This window comes from Pogoniulus pusillus, chromosome 12 (assembly GCF_015220805.1).
Source record: "Pogoniulus pusillus isolate bPogPus1 chromosome 12, bPogPus1.pri, whole genome shotgun sequence".
NCBI classification, from domain to species: domain Eukaryota; kingdom Metazoa; phylum Chordata; class Aves; order Piciformes; family Lybiidae; genus Pogoniulus; species Pogoniulus pusillus.
The window spans coordinates 23,618,006-23,633,395 of NC_087275.1; the positions used below are offsets into that span (position 1 = coordinate 23,618,006).

Here is a 15,390-nt window from a genome sequence, read left to right on the forward strand (position 1 = left end):
CCGCGAATCACTCCATTCAAATTCAGACACGGAGACCGAAGAGGTGGTGTCTGCAGGCGTTACAAGCCTTTCTTTCATCCGGGCAGTCAGTGCCGCGGTCAGGCTCTTTGTCTGCGCCAGCATGCTTTCCCATATACTTTGGCATTTAGCTTTTTCGGCTAATAAATCCTTTTCCAAGGCCTGAATTCTTTTTTCATAATTTTCAAATTCGGCCAGAGTCTGGGTCACGACTGACCCCAGAACAACAGAGAAATGCTCCGTTGGAGACTCAGAAATCACAGGGTCTGAGCGCTCAGCTAATTTCTCCAGGATTTTCTCCGGATTTTTACAATTTTTCTGAGCCCAAATTAAATCAAGCCCTGTGATTAGGCATCCCTTTTCTTGTAGAAATTCTATGATTGAACTACCCTGTGTACACTGCGCCATAATGTTGCGGAGGGCAGAAATACGTGGCCGAGAAGAAATTTTATCAAAAATAGATATTTTTTGTTTTTACAAAACCCGCCCCCACAACTATATATACAAAGATTAATTTCGTTTGATAAACAGGTTAAGTTGCATGAGAATTCTACGAGGATACCATTAATAATCTGACTATATATATTTGGAAGTCAGTTTTTGGAAAAGGCTTTAGCTATTAATTAATAGCGGTTTCTTACTAAATTAAGCTAAGCCAAATAACTCACTCAGGCTGGCTCGTGCAGTCGGTCTTCCTCCTCCAGCGGCTACAGGAGTCGTTAAGGGTCGTTAAGGGTCGTTAGGCAGACAAAGGTGTGCCTAACACCAAGGCAAGTCCTGTGGTCTCTCTGCAGTCCAGGCACAGGAGAGTGAGCGAACTCGTCCAGGCACAGGCAAAATCCAAAACGGGAACCCCAAAGGCGGGAAGACCCCCAATATTTATACCCTTCGCTAGACAAAGGGCAGAGTTACCACACTTTAGGCGCGAAAGCGCACGGCCAATCCCAGCCTGGCTCCAGCGCGGGAACTCACGGGGCAGTCGCCGCCCCCTTCACGGCTGCAGGGCAGGCGAGGGGGGGGGGAAACCAGGCGGCTTTTCCCCTTTCCCCCCGAAGTCCGGGCAGGAGAGGAATTTAGGGGTACAGGACTCCAGGACAAAAAGTTACTCAGAAGGGTAAAAAATTACTAGTTGGGTTTGAGTTGCCCAGATTTGCTCAATAAAGACATAGACAAGGACCAGTGCCAGTGGAAGGAAAACAGAAATACTTAGCCTTTTTGAAAGCGTGAGCTGTTAGATGACCCCAGCAGCAACCAGAAGTTGCAGTGTTTGTCCCATTATTTTTCATATCTAGGCACTAAAATCCTGGGTTAGATACTTAAAGAGCACAGTGCCAGAAGTCTGGGATGTACATTGTGTGTTCCTTAGTGTAGACAAGATTTATATGTGGAGGAAGAGTAACCCAGCAAATACGTCCTCCATTACATAGAACCAAAACAGAGAGTAGTGGATGGTTTAGACTATGCTTTTCAACCACTGTCTCTCAAGTACTAACTGTAGAAGCTAAACTAGTCGTTTTATCATCAATTACCTGTTAAAATGGCCTTCCCTATGCCATGACAACCGTGCCTTAGATTGTCTGCATAAGGTTCTTGCACTGTGGAATTGCTGACATCGATTTACTGATTATAAATGGAGATTGAAAAGACACAATCAGGATGAGATACAGGTACTTAACCATCAGTATAATGTTTAGATGCCTGTTTTAGACAACACCTGACCTCCAAGCCTTACTCCAGAAGGCCAGTGGTCTTCTTTAACTTCTGTGCTGTATCCAGTAGTTCTAAATGGATGTTTCAGATGTAAGACATTTAGGGTATTTAAAATAGCACTTTATGCTGGTGTCCAGAGACCCCAGTTACCCCCTTATGTTAGCCATAGTGGGGCTGTTTAGTCTGGAGAAGACTGAGAGGGGATCTTAATGTTTATAAATATCTGAAGGGTGGGTGTCAAGAAGAAGTAGCCCTGTGGTAGGACAAGGGACAACTGACACGCACTGGCACAGGCTGCCCAGAGAGGTTGTGGAGTCTCCTTCTCTGGAGACTTTCAAAACCTGCCTGGATGCCTTCCTGTATAGACTACCTTAAGTGATTCTGCTTTGGCAGGGGGCTTGGACTTGATCTCCAGAGGTCCCTTCCAACTCCTACCCTTCTATAATTTTATGATAGAAAGAGATCATATTAAAAATACATCACATACACTTTAAGTATTATGTGAACCTGATCTGTCTTTCAGCTGGCTCTAGGCAAGTGTTTTTATTCTCTCAGGCATGCATTTTACTGCATTTTCTTCATTGTTGTACGTAGCCATGGTAAGAATAAGTAGCTTTTGAGGTAGACTTTAAATTGAGTGTGGAGTTTTGAGGGGTACTGTATGAATAAATTATCTTCATACTGAAAACCTGATTATAAAAAGGTCATGTCACACACAGTGGTACTTAATTAAAAGGATTAGGAGGCCACATACCTCTTACCACATAAGGCTGCAGAAGCAATGTATTTTAAAAGTATGTTAGTGCTAAGTAGCTTCCACCTCTTGAAAAGTAAGTGGGACCTGACCCAGTTTTTAGACTTAAACCATCACACACTCCAAAGAGAACCTCATAAGATTTTAAGTGAAAAATGGAACATGCACAAGTATTTTTTACAAAAGAAGAGGATACAGGGAAAGATAAATCTAAGTTCAGTAGACCTAGGGCAGCAGTGAGTAGAACAGTGATATTGTATGGTTTATATAATCCATTGTTCTTTAATTCCTTAAAATAACTGCCATCTAGCACATTTCTATAGACTGTTTCATCCTTGAAATGCACTAATTAATCCTTAGAATATTGCTAATTAATCCTCAAAACTTTAATAGGCATAACGAAAAATGAAAGATGAGTACAATTTTTTGATACCCTGTTGGAAATTCTTCTAGGGTTGTTGGAAGGTGTGGATGTAGAGGGGGAAGAGATGTGGCATTTCAGATATGCCACCAGCTTCAGTATGATAGTGGGAAAATATGAAAGGAAATGAGTTTGTGAGGGAGTATTAGAAGTGGGTATCAGTGTCTCTGTGAAGAAAAGAGGAGCAGATAGCCTACAGAATCACAGAATAGTTAATACTGCTGCCCGGGGAGGTGGTGGAGTCGCCGTCCCTGGGGCTGTTCAAGGCAAGATTGGACGTGGCACTTGGTGCCATGGTCTAGCCTTGAGCTCTGTGGTTAGGGGTTGGATTTGATGATCTATGAGGTCTCTTCCAACCTTGGTGATACTGTGATACTGTAATATCTGGAGGTCATCTGGTGCCCTTGCCCAAGCAGAGTCACCTACAACCAGTTGCCAAATACTGCATCTAGGTGGCAAAAAGCAAAAGCTGGACACTTAAATTTAGTCAGAAGCTCCTGTTTCAGTGTGTGCCCATTCACTCTATCCTCTTATCAAGTGTCACTGAAAAGGCTCCATTTCATTATACCTTTGCTTTAGATATTTGCACTCACTGATGAGATCCTCTCCGAGCCTTCTCTTCTCCAGGCTAAACAGTCTCAGCTTTCTCAGCCTTTCCTCACAGGGGAGATGCTCCAGTCCCTTAGTGCCCCTTCGATGGACTTTTTCCAGTATGTCCATGTCTCCCTTGTGCTGGGGAGACCAAAACTGAACACAGTACTCCATGCATGGCTTCACCAGTGCTGAGCAGAAGGGAAGAATCACCTCCCTTGTCCTGCTGCCAATACTTTGTCTAATGCAGCCTGGGATACCTTTAGTTTTTCATTGCCACAGGGACACATTGCTGGTTCATGTTCAACTCACAGGACCTTTTCTGGAGAGCTGCTTTCCAACTGGTCAGCCTCCAGCAAGTACTGCTGCATGGGGTTGTTCCTCCCTAGGTGTATCAGTTCCCCTCACTGAATTTCATGAGGTTCCTACCAGCATGTTTCTCCAGCCTTTTAAGGTCCTTCTAGCAGCACAACCCTCTTGTGTATTACCCACTCCTCCCAGTTTTCCATCATTGGCATTCTTGCTGAGGGTACACTATGCCATCATGCAGATCATTAGTGAAGATGTTGAACAGGATCTGGCCCAGTATTTCTCCCTGTGGTAAAATAGAGATGTTAATGAAATTGCTTGGAAACTACAAAAACTGTGAGATCTGACCTTTGTTTGCTGCTGAAAGCAGCGGATAGTGTCTTATAGTCTTGACTGTATAAAGGTTACTTATGACCTCCTGCTTTTACCTTTTCCTCATCTCTTCATCTGCTTCTTTTCCTAACACGCAGTCTGGCCAGCAGGACAAGGGAGGTTATTCTTCCCCTGTACTCAGCACTGGTCAGGCCACACCTTGAGTACTGTGTCCAGTTCTGGGCTACTTAATTCAAGAGAGATGTCGAGGTACTGGAAAGTGTCCAGAGAAGGGTGACAAAGCTGGTTGAGGGGCCTGGAGCATAAGCCCTGTGAGGAGAGGCTGAGGGAGCTGGGGTTATTTAGCCTGGAGAAGAGGAGGCTCAGGAGTGATCACGCTGCTGTCTACAACTACCTGAAGGGAGGCTGTAGCCAGGTGGGGGTTGGTCTCTTCTCCCAGGCAACCAGCAGTAGAACAAGGGGACACAGTCTCAAGTTGTGCTGGGGGAGGTCTAGGCTGGATGTTAGGAGGAAGTTCTTCACAGAGAGAGTGATTTCCCATTGGAATGGGCTGCCCAGGGAGGTGGTGGAGGCACCGTCCCTGGAGGTGTTCAAGCAAAGCCTGGATGAGGACCTTAGTGCTGTGGTCTAGTTGACTGGACAGGGCTGAGTGCTAGGTTGGACTGGATGACCTTTGAGGTCTCTTCCAACTTGGTTGATTCTATAATTCTATGATCCCAGAGTCATGCTTTGTTGTTCTATGTATAACTTGACAGATCATTGTTCAGTGAATAAATATTGATAAACCAAGCAAAAAGCCATAGATAAGTTTAATGCTGCTTTTTATGCTAAGAATCTTTTGTATTTTGTGCTTCCAGACACAACCCGACCTCCAAAGAAAGATGAAGAAAATGGGAAAAATTACTACTTTGTATCACATGACCAAATGATGCAGGATATATCAAACAATGAATATTTGGAATATGGCAGCCATGAGGATGCAATGTATGGGACAAAACTGGAAACAATACGAAAGATCCATGAGCAGGGACTAATTGCAATACTTGATGTAGAACCTCAGGTAACTGATTAGAAGTATATGATGGGACTCATCACAAATCCTTCAGCTGTATTTTATTGAGATGTATTTGTTTTTTATTGATTGCACCCTAGATAAGTAATGCTTACAGTCATGTGGAACAAAAGTCCCTGGAACACCAAGGCTACAATCTGTGTAGTTGAATTCTGGTAGTCACCTGGTTAGAAGAGCATATGGCAGAAACAAATTCGTAGTTCAGCTTGAAATGCAAACCACTGTAGCTTGCAAATCTACTTACCACGTACTTTCATGTCCAGTGAACCACATCAGAACAAGCAATTGCATTGCCTGCTAGGAGCAATACTTAGATATTTTCAAAAGCTTCTCTTTGATGCTTTTTCAGAGGATAATCCTATTCTTAAGTGATTCTTGCTCCCTATCACTATTGAGCATGGTCAGAAACTGTCATGGTTAATCACTGATTTGATTCTGTTTGCACAATGACCAGATGAGTGTTGTTACTTTATCAACTCCTTTCCATGTTGCAGTATTGTACTTTTTGGAAGAGAGCAATAGAGAAGATCAGACTCCCGAGAAACACTAATAGTTTGTTCCTTCTTAATATAAAATCTTCAGTGAAAACTCTGATGCATTTCCTTTGAAACATTCCTGTAGTCACAGCTTTGACAAGGATGTGTTTGCATGTTTTCTTAAGTGAGACAATATGAATATGGACAAATGTGATGTTTGCTTTAGTTGATTGAAGGTAATCTCAAACCTGGTCAGTATTACGTATTTAAAGTTGCTGCCTTCTTTCTTCTTGGAGAATGGATTTGAGGTCAAATTCATTAAGAATTTCATAGGAGATGTAAGATACCTCACTGAATTATTTAGGACATTTCACATAGCATTCTGGCGGGGTGCTCTCCTAAGAAATACCCCCCCCACATTTAACAGAGAGAGCAGCATTTATAGGTAGTTCAAATGGAGCAGCTGGTAAAAGGAGAATTCTTCTAAAGTATCTGATTTTTTCTTTCACCTAGGCATTGAAGGTCCTGAGAACTGCAGAGTTTGCTCCTTTCGTTGTTTTTATTGCTGCACCTACGATCACCCCAGGCATTAATGAGGTATGGCATATTGCAGTCTAATGTTCTGTCAGAGAGAGAATTAAGGATAAGAGTCAAATGTGAAGATAAGACTCTAAAATTTTCCTGTCTGTAGGTGGAGGGACAGAGAGACAACTGTGCTAGCAGCCTTATTATGTAGAGTGAGATGTATTTATTGAAAACAAACTGATTTTTCTAATTCAAAATATGAACTTCAAGTCATAGGATCCATATATTTTATTCCAAAAACACTTCTTATTCCATTCCCTGCTCTAGCTCAAAGATCCTCTTCCAAATCCTTTACAGATCATTAGCACAAATTACTCTGTGTTGCAGTGCTAGCACTAGATTGCAGCTGGCCTGAGCTGAAGAAATGTGAGTGCATGACTCTGCTGTCATCCCACCTTTATCTATAGTATTTTTTTCTGTACAGGAAATGTACATCAGAAACAGGCATGTTTCTTTGGAAGACTGTTCTGCTAAGAACTGGAAGCTTTGGCCAAGGGTTAATTGCTTGTGGAATAATGTTATTCAGGTCCATATCCCACATCACCTAGTTAGTTTTTGTGGAGTATCCTCCTACTGTTTTCAAGCAGTTCTGGATTTAGCTCACAACAGAACAAACAGTATTTATACGAGCACTTTATCTGCTCAGCCTTTTTTAAACCATTCTATTAAGGTGTTTAATCTATTGGATTTGACCATGAACCTGTTTCAGATCTCATAGGTGTCTCCTTGGCCATAAAAAAGTGAAGTCAGAAGCCCCATACCTACAGCATGTTTCTGTGGAAGTGTAATTACAGTTTCATCAGTATGAAACTGTGACATCACTTGCAGGAGAATAAGGAACAAGGCAAACATATTTCAAGGCAGATACCCTGAATGGTTATTAAAATAGTGAATTATACTGGCCTCAAGCTGCCATTTTACTGACATCTGAGAGATTCTGCTAGTTCACTTGCTGAAGAGAGTCATTCTCTCTGATTTGCTTCTGGGACATAGACTGCCATGGCACTTCCCAGAACCTTTTAGCTCTATATTGGCTTTTTGTCGGTTTCATGCAGCTCACAAAGGCTCCGATAAACACCAATGTTAGAAGAAGCAGTGAAAACATAGAGCTAGGAGAAAAAAATGAAGGGGAAAAAGAGATCTTTTAAATTATGTTGTCTCGCTGTGTCTAATGGACTCATACCCTAACCGATAAATGTCATGCTTTGTACACACGAAGATCTCTCAGAAAATCACAAGGTGCAGTGTTAGTGAAGTGACAATTTGTCTAATTGCTGGTGTTGGGGTATGCTGTAAATCAGTCCAATCCTGAAAAATACACTGTCATTTCTGATTCTACACTGAATTTGCCTTTGTGCAAGCAAATGACATGGCATCACTTTAAAAAAAGAATATCAGGCAAGCACCATGCTTACAGCAGTGTCCAGGCAGCCAGCTGCCCTGAGGAATTGTGCAACAACTGCCTGAGTTTGTTGCCTCCATACCTGCATTTCACCTCCCAGCCTGGCCTTGCTCATCTGCCAGTGGTACTTAAACATTTGAGACAGTTCATATGAGGGAGAAAATTGTTTCTGTGGTACACTGGGAAGAGGACAGAAATGTACCTTTTACTGTAGTGGTGGGGAGATATTTGCTCATGCCAAAGAAATATTAGCACAAGTATTATATTCTAAATATTGACAGAACTGTAAGGCTCTGTCTTTATTTTATGCTCTTGTGACTAAAGTCTCTTTGCACAGAGAGTCTCACTCAGGCACATGAATTGCTGAACTGATGCCACACTTATAAAGCATGGTAATTCATGAATCAAGCTTAAGGAAAGGGAGGAGCAGGAAACCAAAACAGCAAGAGGCCTTGTCCAGAGAGTGGATCCCATATTCTAATGTTTACTGGGCTGCATGAAGGAAGATAAGCAAATTGTATCTGTTTTTTAGCAGCCTGCAAGACAGGGAACGAGAGCAGAGAGTGTGTGTTTCATATTTCCCGTTCATGCCTCCTTTTAGGACAGTTCATCTGCATAACGAGTATCCCTGTCTGTTTATCCTTTTATCCTGCTTTGGTTTTATTTACCCTTTTTGCCAACACTTCTGTAAATAACTGTCCCTTCCCCCCCACACCCTTTTATGTTTTCTTAAATTTCATCTTTGCTTTTCTTTTCATTTTCCTGCACTCGTACTAATTGTACATAGCTGCCAAAATGGTGCAGAAAATTGCCTGTAAGTACCAGCTAGGGGCTGACAAGGGAGTCCTGGTTATTTCAGTAGTTATAGAATGTAGATCTGCTTCTTCCCATTCAACATTGCTTTGACTACTGGAGTAATAAATATGATGTAATCATGGTTTTAGATAGCTGTGCTAAAATCACCTGCTAGCAAAGAAGCAGCTGAACAGTAAAATTTCTACTCTTAGAGCTGTACATCTGAACTTCATGGTAAAATCAGTGCAGACACCTGATCTTGAAAAAGTATCTCTCTTGAGACACTGTCTTATCATAGACAACACAAAATACTTCATTAATCAAGGACCACACAAGAAGAATTAGGAGACAAAATATTATGCTTTCCAATTGAGTACAGCAGTGCACTGTGAGCAATTCTGCAAAGCAGAAGACCAATATGGGAAATCTCCCAGAGTATAATCACAAAGGAAACGTAATTTAGGCTATTGCTATGCCGAAACAGCGAGAGGAGAGAGCATACCAGGATACACTGGAGTAGTTCCTCATTCCTCCAGCTGTTTTCTATCCCCCATTGCACAGACAGCAGCAGAGAGAAGTTGGCAGGTGCCACATTTTTGATCTAAGTCATTACTGAGCCATATGTAAATCTTTATTGAGCCAAATTCTTCTGAGTTTTATCTGTGCTTCCTCCTAAGAAAACGATTTTTTTCTTAAGAAGGTTACAGTCCTACAGCTGTTTAAATTGAGAATTTCTTTCTGTTAGAGCAAAATTGGCAAAGGCTGATGGCAAGTTTGTGCATACTCACAGCCTCAGAAGGGGTAAGAGTCACCTGTGTGACTGTCACAAGTGGCAGCCGTTATTCTATGTACTTTCAGGCCAAAGAAAACCAGCTCTCAGAGACCAAAGGCATCACTGGTGGCCGTTATGTGTGGGGGAGAGATTTTCTGGATAAAAGCCACATTCCACTCCCCTCTGTCCCAGCTGTGATGGTGGAGACAATATTAGAAAGTGAACTGCGTTCTAGTCATAGGAAAGATAAGTCTGTTCCAGTGATGGACACACTGCAACTGGGCCCTACATGAAACACCTACTGCATGAGTACCGAGGGGAAAAAGGAAAGAGATTCTGCTCCTAAAGTTGTTGACATTCATTTGTCTGCAGGTAGCTGAGAGTAGTGTCAAGAAAAAAAGATACTAAGAACACAACTGCTGGAAAATATCCTTATCGAAGAGCAATCTGGGATGTTCACTCTTCAGAATTTAATTAAGAGTTTTTAGAGAAATTGAGAGGACCTTAACTACAGCAAAAAAAAATTTGAGGAAGTTTTAGCTTTGATGATGAATTTTGGCATGGAAATCTTGCAGACAGGAAACACCCAAGTCTGACATGGGTTTGAATGCACTAAATAAACATTCTTATCACAAACCCAGGTGGAATTTGGCCTCAAAATAAAATTGTTAGATAGACAGATAGAGATAGGTAGGTAGATAACTGAATAAACAAATAAATAAATAACATGAACATTAAAAATAAAAAAACCACACACAAGAACTGTAAACTGTCCCTTTTTTGCAGAACTTGAGAAACTTTGAAGCCATTTGAAAACTGCTGCAGTGGCCTATCCCAAACTTGTTAGTGCCTCTGCAATTACATCAAAGAAGTAATGCTTTACGTTTCCAGCAGGCTAGGAAATGCAGATGTTCCAAAATACAACAGAATGTGAAGCTAAGCCAGAAAGCTATTAAAATTCAGTGAACTTTTTTCATTTTTAAATGTAGTGACATCTGCATGTGCCAGGTAAATACTAATATTCTTCTCTAGCTAGCAGTTGAGTTTTTTTAAGATGAGATAGCTGTAAGTTTCTCAGATTTTGTTGTCAGTAAATCAGATAGATGCTTTACTGAGAGATGTTCATCCTCATACCTGTAGGTAAAGGAGACACTAATAGGACATTCTAATAGTAGTTAAAAAGCTACCTAAGTCTTAACAATTCTAAAGCTTCATAGTTTTTTTCAGGTGCTCATAGCCTTGTGCCACAAGATTAAAACTCATTTAAAGGTGCAATATGTTTTTGCTAAGATTGGCTTTAGATATATTGATCTTAGTGAGGTATGTTAAAACACTGTAAATATTCTGCTTTACAAGTATGGTATTTTCTTTCTTTGTAGGTTAATTTAAGCAGAAAAAATCAGATTCTTTGCTGATATAAATAGATGTCTCTTGAAATTTATGAGAACTTTGCAGTTCACATAACTAGGTGCATGGCTTAAAGCTACTTAAAGCTACCACAAAAATGTTTAATGTTAGTATTGCTCCATGTTCTCCAATGCATTAATGGCATAAATTAAGTTTGCTTGAACTGTTATTACCCACAGAAGTTTCAAGCATAGAATTGTAGAATGGTCCAGGCTGGAAGGGATCTCCAAAGATCATCTAGTCCAGCCCCCTGCAGTCAGTAGGGACATCCTCAACTAGATCAGATTGCTTGGAGCCCTTTTGAGCCTCACCTTGAATATCTCCAGGGATGGGGCCTCAGCCACTTCCCTGAGCAGCCTGTTCCAGTGTTCCACCACCCTCATAGTAAAGAACTTGTTCCTAACATCTAATCTGTATCTGCTCTCCTCTAGTTTGAAGCTATTGCCTCTCGTCCTGTCACTACAGGCCTTTGTAAACAGTCTCTCTCCATCCTTCATGTAGATGCCCTTCAGGTACTGGAAGGCTGCTATTAGGTCTCTGGGCTGAACAACCCCAGCTCCCTCAGCCTGTCCTCACAGCAGAAGTGCTCCAACTCCTGATTATTTCTGTGGCCCTCCTCTGGACACTTGCAATCTGTAATGGTCTCTACAAGGAGCATCCCTTGCATGGAGAGGATGTGAGAAGTATTTGTCTAACTTTGAATGAAATTCATAGTGTTTATCAAGTGAAGGAAACATCCTCCCCTTCATTCGTGGCTGGAGCTTCAGGAGAGAAGCAGAAATGTAACTTTGGTGCAGAACTTCTTTTCCAGAAGTGACTGGTTTCATAGCTGCTGGGAAGGAGAACTGTCTCAGGGTAGGTCTTTCCCTTTGGAGGACCTGAAAGCCACTGTTCTGTTATAACTACAAATATTTGGGAAATTCAAACAGAAAAAAAAAGGGGGAGAGGAAGAGTCTGTTATTAGCTGGATGAAATTCTGTTCACAGAATGATTTCTTATGAAATCAGCTGTAGGCACAGTGTCTGTGCTTCCCGCAGCCTAGGACTGTGTTATCACACAGTGTATCTCAATTGATCAATGAAGTAGGGTGACACTATAGACCACAAAGCAGCAGGAGTCAATACTGCTGAGAAGTAGTTTTGCCCTATAACCATCCCAACCCTGTGAGACAGGAAACACTCGAGTATTTTCCTGTGGCTATTTCAGCGTTCCTGAAAGCAGGATATAATTATTTATTTGTTTGTTTATTTTCCTTTCTAAGGGTATTTTCAGGAAAAAAGTTCAAAACCATAATTGCTGCAGAGCCCTGGAAAGAAGGCTTTTGCAGTTCCTCTTTGGAGGGCAGACCTCAGCATTGCTGCCCAGAGTCCAGCAGCACTCTCAAAAAATACAGTGCACTTGTTTCTGTAGGGACATTGACTCAAAGCCCTGGAAAGCACCAGTCTGCTGTCACTGGTCCTTCTTGAGAGTAGGTTGTGTGGTTTGTCTTCAGGATCTCACACTAAGAAATGCTGGAAATAGCATACTCTTAAATAGGAACTGCAGAGTAATGCAGAGTGGGAATCACAGAACTTTAGAGGTTGGACTTCCAGAGGTCATTGAGTCCAATGGCCCTGCCAAGCAGGATCACCTAGCGTAGTCTGCATAGGAATGCATCCAGGTGGGTTTGGAAAGTCTCCAGAGAAGGAGACTCCACAACCTCTTTGGGCAGCCTGTTCCAGTGCTCTGTCACCTTCACTGTAAAGAAGTTTCTCCTCATGCTGAGGTGAAATCTTCTATGTTCCAGTTTGTTTGTCTTATTGCTGCTGACAACCAAAAAGAGATTGGCCCCATATACTAGACACCCAGGAACTTCCTTATCAGCAAGTTATGATTAAAAGAAGTAGACCTAGAAGACCAATGTGGAACAAAAAGCATTACCGAAACTGGGAACAGCTGACACCTGACAATATATCCTCTCCTGTTTCTTGTGTTCCTACCTGGACACAGGCCCAATTGCTCATAAAGCACCTTGTACTTTTTATTCACATATGGTCTCCATTGCTCATGTCTGTGCTGCTTTTCTAAGCTCCCATCCCCTGCCTTGCTTTGTTAATACTAGATTTGTGTTTTGTCTCAAGTAATGTCAATAACCAAGTGTTGTTTGAATGTCAGCTTCAAGAGAGAAATTGTACCATTTCTCCCGTGTGAATTCCACATGTAGGGGATCTAAACCACCTAGGCTCCCTAAGGCTTTTCTTGCCTGGTTCCTTCTCTAGAAGCAGCAGTTAGAAAGCTGTTGTAGGAAGAGAATAAAAGGATCCAACTTGTCTCTCTCTCGTTTTCTTTCCTAACTGCCAAACAGGATGAGTCTCTTCAGCGCCTGCAGAAGGAGTCTGAAATCTTACAACGAACATATGCACACTACTTTGACCTAACAATTATCAACAATGAAATTGATGAAACTATCAGGCACCTGGAGGAAGCCATCGAGCTTGTGTGCACAGCCTCACAGTGGGTCCCGGTCTCCTGGGTCTACTAGAGCAGTCCCGAGAGAGAGAATTGAAAGAGAAGAAATAACAAATCAAAACAAAAGAAATCTGTTATTACTGGGAACCACCTCATACATGGAAAACCTCTTCGTTACTGACCTTGTGTCAACAGGTCTTGGCCCCTAGAGACTACCTAGATGTAGTGTGACCTAAAATATAATTATTGTCATGTCCGAATAGATAGGAGGAGGGGGAAAAAAAACAAGCAAAATTAAACACTAATTTAAAGAGACAGTATCTTCTTTTTTTTCCTTTTTTAATCGTTTCTCCTAAACGTTAATAAAAATGTATCTTTAAATATATGTATTACTCAGTCCTTTGGAATGGTATATTTTTGGAAATCATAGCTTTTTATTTCAAGGGCCCCTAAAAACTGCACAAAATAGATGCTGCTTTCTATAATCTATTTTAATAGTAATAATAATATGATTCTGTTACCTTAACTCGGGGGTGGATCACTACATTCTTTTTAGAGTCTGATTTTTATGGATTGGGATATTTTGCTTTCCTTTATTTATTTGAAGTAATTAGTCTAGAGGTTACGAAGCAAATCCATCAATTTTAAAGGCCTTTCTTCGCTTTCTTTTTTGTTTGTTTGTTTGGGTTTGTTGGTTTTTGGGTTGGGTTTTTTTTTTTTTCCTCTAGGATAGCATTTTTAAGTACTTTTGTGTAACATCCAGATAATGTGATACTGTCTCTTTGAAGAACTCTGTAAAACTTTTAGCAATCTGAAATTGGGTCTTGACTCTTAATGCATGTGGACAGTCGCAAGCGTTCATGCTGTTGGTGTATCTGTGTTGATAAAACCTGTAATCTACAGCAAAGTACATTCCGTTCATGGGAACACCTACCCAAGGGAATAAAAGTGAAAATATTATTCTGACTTAAGTTGTAAACCTATGCACATCCCTTGCATTTTGGGCAACTTTATAAAAAGGCAAAAAAAAAAAAAAAAAAAAGAAAAGGGAAAAAAAAAGAACTAAAAAACAAAACCCAGAACCGATTTTTATTAACAATAATAATAATAACAATAATCATGTAGTGAAATGTGTTTGTAATTTTGTCTCTCAATTTTAATTTGTTGTAAGGTTGGGAGGGGGCAAATAACTGGTTTCACCGTTTCAGATCCGTGTTGTCTGAGAGTATTAACGTTTTCATTCAGTTTAAGCAAAGAAATGCCAATTTTTACTATGTATGTAATTGTTTAAAAGATGCACACATTTTAAAAGGAAATATACTGTGCGGTGAGGAAACCAGTTGAGGCGTTGCGATAAACCGACGATTCCAAAAGACTCCTCTCCAACAGCCCTGTAAATTCCTCTAAAGACGGTAATTGACTCTCCAGTCTGACCAACTTTTTTATTTTAAATATACTTCCTTTTATGTGTTCAACAATTAAATGCTTTTGGGTCCTTCATTTCGTCCCAGGCAGTTTCAAGAACCAATTGGTGACTCGCGGCAGTACGTTCAAGGAAGGCTGTTACAGGGGCAGAGCCTGTAGTCTGTTTCAGGGACTCTGCCTCAACCTGTGCAAGCACAAATTCAACTAATACACAATTAGAGCAGAGCCAAGTGACAAAAATACAACCTGGCATCTTGTTTCCCTTCTTCATGCTCTAACTGGCCCAGATGGTTTGCATTTTTATCTGGAAACGGTTAACAGAAGCAAACATCTCCACCTCTTTTCAGATGTTGTAAATATCATTTCCCTTACAGTGATTTATCTTCAAGGCTTAGCTGGCTGTGCTGTGGTATGGTATGAAGCTTAGTGTTTATGATAAAAAGATAGCAGTGTTCTCAGAGTTGAACAATCAGCTGCAATTGATCGATGGGCTGCTCCAGTCCTTTGGGACCGATACAGATCTAATCAGAAAAGGTTCTCACAGCTGAACCTTTATCACGGGGGTGATGACTGTGAAGTGTATAAATTGCTAGTTGTCTGCTGCCTACATCTACTGCAGGTCGGGTGGTCAAGTCTCTATTCTTGTAAAATCCTCAGGCGAAGTCTAGGGCCAGCCAGGTGCTTATTTTGTGCAGCATTCACAGCACAACTTGCAGCCTACTGTGCGGAGTGGAACTTGAACCATCACTTTTCCCCACCTGCTGAACCCACTTACGCTACTGCTGGAATCACACTTCTGTGACTGTGCCCCAAAACGAGTACTGTAACCTGGTCCTTTGAGTTCGTGGTGTGTGGACTGCTGGAAATTAACT

General features: G+C 41.2%; 1 protein-coding gene across 14 annotated transcripts in view; it reads left to right on the plus strand.

The window, feature by feature from the left end:
• CASK (calcium/calmodulin dependent serine protein kinase) overlaps positions 1–14,059 on the plus strand; it is a 202,228-nt gene extending 188,169 nt beyond the window's left edge. For all 14 annotated transcript variants that reach the window (XM_064151894.1, XM_064151895.1, XM_064151890.1 and 11 more), the window contains 3 exons: positions 4,994–5,196; positions 6,198–6,281; positions 12,990–14,059. In XM_064151894.1, coding sequence (XP_064007964.1) covers positions 4,994–5,196; positions 6,198–6,281; positions 12,990–13,166 — 464 coding nt within the window. In that variant the 3' untranslated portion in view covers positions 13,167–14,059. The remainder of the gene's footprint in view (positions 1–4,993; positions 5,197–6,197; positions 6,282–12,989) is intronic.
• Positions 14,060–15,390: the final 1,331 nt, after the last annotated feature.